Here is a 5,690-nt window from a genome sequence, read left to right as displayed (position 1 = left end):
CTGAGGTAAATTTAGAAATAGGTGGAGTCTCAAGTAAAAAGAAATAACAAGGCGTTTCTATAATTCTTGAAAATTTAAATAATTTGAACTATTGCAAATGCTATATTTATAACTGCAAATGGTAACTGAATATTAGTGCAAATGGTATTTTAATTAGTGCAAATGCTATAAATATTATTGCAAATGCTAAACTTATTAGTCCAAATGCTACATCTATGATGGCAAATGCTAAAACTATTCGTGCAAATGCTATACTTATAAGTCCAAATGCTATACTTATAAGTCCAAATGCTACATTTGTGATGGCAAATGCACCATTATATACTTTTGAGCCTTTTGATACGTAAGTATACAGCATTTGCTACAAATACAGGTACAATACCTTTTGCTATAATAATTACAGCATTTGCAGTATTTATTATAGCATTTGCACTAATTATATAGCATTTGCAGTATTTAATATAGCATTTGCAATTGAAGATATAGCTTTTGCAACAAAATATACTTTTGACCCTTATGATACGCCATACACCGCCGATATAGCCGCATACTCAATATAGATTAACCGACCTATTTCTCGGTTAGCCGAGTGTCGGCCGTGCATAGGTTAGCTTGCTTGCTTTGTTTATATATTGTACAAAATATGAAATATACAAGTTAAACTATGCCTCATATGATATATATATATATATTGTTTAAAGATGTCAATTTTATTTTCAAAGCTTGTATAAACAACTATACAAACAAAGCAAGCAAGCCAACCAAATTTTTACTTTGCAGGTATAAGAAATGTAATGATTTTATTCAGTTTGGTAAATGTCCGAGCCCGTTAAAAAACGAACAAACTGAAACTACAGTTGCTGATTTCGCTACCTTCAAAAAAGAGGGAACAGTTTGGAAGTCCCCTATACTGAAATGTGAAAAAAATACTTATAGATTTTGTTAACACTGCCATGTATGTAAATATTTCTTCGCCTTTTTTACGAACACAAAATTCAAGGATCCCACATTTGCCGTTAATTATCTATGCGAACATTGCTGTACTCGTGAATATCAGCACAGGATGTTATCGACGGCTTACTTTACACTAGTTAGTTTGTCTCGTGGATAATTGTGTTTTTTCGCTGTTGTTTCGTTGCTGTCTGGTGGATAAATACATAAAATCTCTGTGCCATCATCAAACATGTTAATGGCTATATATCGAGCAATTCAAACCCTTTTTTCTTCGCATAGAAACAAATCTTCGTTAATCTGAGCATGGAGGGAGTACTTTATATCACGAACTATAAATGAGGATACACAAAATTAAAAACTAAGCGAAATTGTGAATCCCGCATTGCACGAAAAAATGTGTTGTATTTCGGTAAATACCACGTGTTCTTGGTTGATTGTAAACACGTAGTAGTCCATCATGCATTTTAACTCATTTAGTAGATTGGTCAAAAACCTAGTTAAAAATAAATTGCGTCACATGTAAATAAACAATTACATGTGCGAGAACATAAGTATGCTAATTTATGCATTTCCATATAGGGTAGTGGTCCTGACCTGTTAAAGTAACTACATTGTACATGTTCCTGTGATCACTGTACACTTTGAGATTATCATAATCAAAAGTTTACCTGTATATTATCTGTATAGATAAGCGTTTAAAATTACCCAGATGAAAACCCCAGTGGAAATGTCGACCAACGTCTGAAAACTATCCCGGTATGTTTATTTGTTTTCTTTTTTGTAAAATATAAGATTTGAACATATGTTTTATCTTAGTATAAAACAAATTTCAAATTATGTTACATTTTCAGTTTGTGCGAGGATACTACTTTCGTTATCATTATACAATTATTGACTTTTGATGAGGTTGATACAATGATTTATCAACCCCAGAAATGTGATATTCACCAAGGCCAACGGCCGAGGTGAATATCACATCTGGGGTTGATAAATCATTGTATCAACTGATATCAAAAGTCAACAATTGCTTTATTATATGACTCTTTAGTTCTCAGTGTCATTTTCATATTTTTAGATTGTGAAATATATCCTTGGTAAGATGGTATTTTGCCTAGACTGTTTTTATTTTATGCTTGGGTTTGATTTTTAGGCATATTTAATTCTGCATAATAAAAACTAGAAGAAAATTGTATCATTTCAATGTTTACAAAACATGAACAATATTGAATACAACAGAATAAAAAAAACTAGATACATGTACAGTATATAGTAAATTTTCACTTAGAACTTCACTTTAAATTGAAATTGATTGTTACATTTGAACAATTGTTCAACACTGGCATCGGAAATCGTTGGTCCATGTAATTGACAGTTCGATTGCAGATACTTTCATTGTCAATATTAACGCTCTGTAGGTTTTGAACACAAGATGAGTTAATGTTTTCTTTGTTGTAATGGTCTGTAGTCATGGTAGTGGAAATATTGTTGTTCTCATCTACTTTTGGAGCAATATCAATATCCAGGTCATTCAACAAATCTTGAAATTGTGAATTTGATAATGGTTTTAGTTCAAAGTCACCAAAATCTTCCCTAACACAGAGCTTTTTAGATGGTGGCTTACGCAAAGTGTCAGATATAGTGTCAGACATATTTTTCTTTATTTCATCACCTGTGTAGCCGGTATAGGTTTTAAGACTGGCTTCACTTTTGTGTCCTGTTACAGTCATTATATGCCGACTTGCGAATTTCCCAATATTATCCAATACATGGACAGAAGTGGCTCTTAATGAATGGTTTGTATAACGCACTGATAATCCAGCTTTTCCAGAAATTGTTGGCATTAAATTACCAATAGTATTATGCCCCATTGGTATACTATCATACCATTTAACGGAGTTCAGTTTTGTGCTAGGACGTTGAAAAAGGCGATCACATTTATTTCCTCGCAAATGACTAGTATATAATCTGAAGGATCTCACTGGGCATAAGTCATCTGCAATGAAAAAAAGAATTTTATAAAAATAGATTTACTTTTTGCAAGAAGTAAGGCATATCAACCACAAGTATCTGAAAAATGCATACATAGTAATTGGTACATACTACGGCTATATATTATTAATTTGTGTGTATTTGTACGGCTCAATGCTATGTAATAATGGATTATTGTTTGGTACATTATGTAGCTGTCACAGGAAATTTACCCCACTGCATTTTAAATTTTTAATGTAGAATAAATAAAATAAATACTATATATACTAACCATCACTTGCATACATTCTGCCATCAGCAGTGTTTTCATCCTGTTGTTGATTTTTTGTCAATTCATCTGATGACATATATATGTACACTCTTCCATCAGCATCTGTTGTGGCTGCGAAATCTGTTATTTTAAGTTCATGAATGTTTTCACGACCTCTTCTACCAAAATACAACATAAGGTCAACAAAGACTTTTTCCTGGAGTTGAACATTGTTATTTACATCAAAATATTCATACAGTTTCTTTAAATCTGACAGTTCAATCGGGGGGTAATGATTAATACCTCCTTTACCCTGACGTTTAAGGTCTTTTGTGGTTGCTAAAAACACCTTGTTGGAGTCCTTGAAATCAGTGTCATGGACAATGTCCTTACCACTATCGAAATTGGATAAGTGTCTGTTGATACCATGTCTTAATGAAAACAAACTAGATTTCTTGTATAGTTCACCGTTCTCCGTGCGAGCCTCAGGATAAAATCTAAACAAAATACTGTCCAATTCATTGTTTGGCAAATTCTCGAAATCTTCAGGTAGATTTTTCTCTCTTAAATAAGATTTAAATGTCCTCACGCTAGAATCTGTTGATCGGCGAGTATTTTTAGAATCCTTTTCTATCAAAATCTTCTTAATTTCCTCATTATTTAACGATGGAAAGCGTTTTTCAGTAGCTACTTCTGCTGCTCCAGCCATACTTTGTTGCCGGAAACATGTAACTGTCGTCTGTTAGATCGAAACGATTTTATGTCGAGAGCGCTGATTGGTTGATATTTATTCGGTCGTCCAATTAAAAACCATTTTATTTATACATCCCTTAAATAGCTAACAAGAATTCCCCGTTTCTATATTTAGGTACACGGACGCTGTTCCAATTCTTATATTAACCTCTCGTGATTTTTGCCGCGGTGAATATAATGTTTTATCAAAGAGGATTTCCTATGCTTTTAGCCAATGAGAAAACAGAAAATTTATAGTCATATAATAAATTCATTGTATGACTGAAGACAGTTTCCTCTTCCATGCAGAGCACCTTTTGAACTGTACATTTGGTCGAAACAAACAGAATGTAAAACTGTGCAAAATAAAATAAAGTTAATTTATGTTGTTTTTTTCCGCAAATTTACCTTGTATGCTTAATATCATTACCCTCAGTGTCATTGAAAAAAAAATCCATAAAGAGTAAATCGGAAGTAAGGTCAATACAGATTCACGCAAAGTCCTTGTTCCAATTCAGGAGTATGACTGCTAATTTCTTTTTGTTTCATTGGTTGACTCTTTGTAACGTTAACGTTGCCAGGCTTTGTAGATTTCGCTCCTTTTTTAATTTACCCTGACATTTGTTTTCACCTATTTAGAATTTTATATGTATAATACTTTTGAAACAAAACTCATCAGAACGGAACTTTTATACGATTAGTTGCGTACAAGTCACAATTGGTCAACAAGACTCGTTGTACAAATATAACCAAATCCGATATTGTAGGTTTGTCAATGTTTTCGTTAAAATGAAATATGAGCTATTCGTAATCTCAAGCGAATTGTTTGTCATATTTTAATGAATAGCTTATTACATTAACTCATGTTTATTTGAATTAAGGGGTAAGAAGTATGGCACATATGGTCCATTCTATGAGGGAAGTTTTCAAAGTACCTTTTGTAGGATGGTGTATTAGTTGCACAATGTTTTCAATCAGTCAACTGTATACAAAGAATGATAAAACATCGACCATTCCAAATCACATAACAAGAGTATCGATTTGATTGTAACGTTATAACTTTAGAATGTGTTCTTAAGTGTTGTCGACAAAAACATGTATAAAGGTAACTGAAAGAGTAAGTAAACGTTTGACTATTCGGTATCTTTAAACACATAAGCTCAGATGAATATAACGACTAAAATCAATTATAGTAGTATATAGAAAAGGATAGACATTAACGGCTATAGTGATGCACAACTGCTTTTAAATTATACTAAATCATAAAAAATCATGCAATATTCACAATTCACCTCTTCACTTATCGAACAAAATATATTAGAATGTGCGATAAGTTTTGTATAGACTTAGTATAAAGCATATTGTAAAAACACAAAAATACTGGAAAATTCAAAAAGGAAAGTCCCTAATGAAATGGCAAAATCAAAAGCTCAAACACATCACACGAACGGATAACAACTGTCAATTTTCAGTTCATAGCGGTCCAACCTCCCTTCATTTCGCCTTTGGTTGTGTATGTCCCAGGAACATATACGACCATGAACAAAGAAGCGTAAGGAATAGAGTGACACATACAATATTATCAAAGGACTTTTGTATTGAAATAAAGTCAAGATGAAAAATTCGAAACACATTCATAAGGTACACACAATGCCACTTCCCCCTTTGAAAACAAACTTTTAACTTGGTCTACATTTGCCAAATGCATTCATGATTTGAAAATGATTTAAAAATGGTCAAACATCCAAGCTTGAAAAACTTTGTC

The 5,690-nt window shown here is 32.5% G+C and overlaps 1 protein-coding gene across 1 annotated transcript; it reads right to left on the bottom strand.

Moving 5' to 3' along the window:
• Window positions 1-2,238: 2,238 nt before the first annotated feature.
• Window positions 2,239-4,173, bottom strand: LOC134696407 (uncharacterized). The gene is made up of 2 exons (XM_063558186.1): window positions 3,215-4,173; window positions 2,239-2,947 (listed from the first exon to the last, which is right to left on the bottom strand). Exons 1-2 carry the CDS (start codon window positions 3,900-3,902, stop codon window positions 2,244-2,246), a joined length of 1,392 nt encoding a protein of 463 aa, XP_063414256.1. The 5' UTR covers window positions 3,903-4,173; the 3' UTR covers window positions 2,239-2,243.
• Between the last annotated feature and the right edge of the window lie 1,517 nt (window positions 4,174-5,690).

This window comes from Mytilus trossulus, chromosome 14 (genome assembly GCF_036588685.1).
Source record: "Mytilus trossulus isolate FHL-02 chromosome 14, PNRI_Mtr1.1.1.hap1, whole genome shotgun sequence".
Taxonomy (NCBI): domain Eukaryota; kingdom Metazoa; phylum Mollusca; class Bivalvia; order Mytilida; family Mytilidae; genus Mytilus; species Mytilus trossulus.
Note: the sequence above shows the minus strand (reverse complement) of the source record. Positions and strands in the feature narration are given on the sequence as shown.

Bases quoted from the DNA above. Each gene is read 5' to 3' on its own strand.
- LOC134696407 (XM_063558186.1), bottom strand. From the start codon at position 3,902: ATGGCTGGAGCAGCAGAAGTAGCTACTGAAAAACGCTTTCCATCGTTA. The intron at 2,948-3,214 runs GTTAGTATATAT...TTTTCATTGCAG, and splicing joins CAGAATGTATGCAAGTGATG to ATGACTTATGCCCAGTGAGA.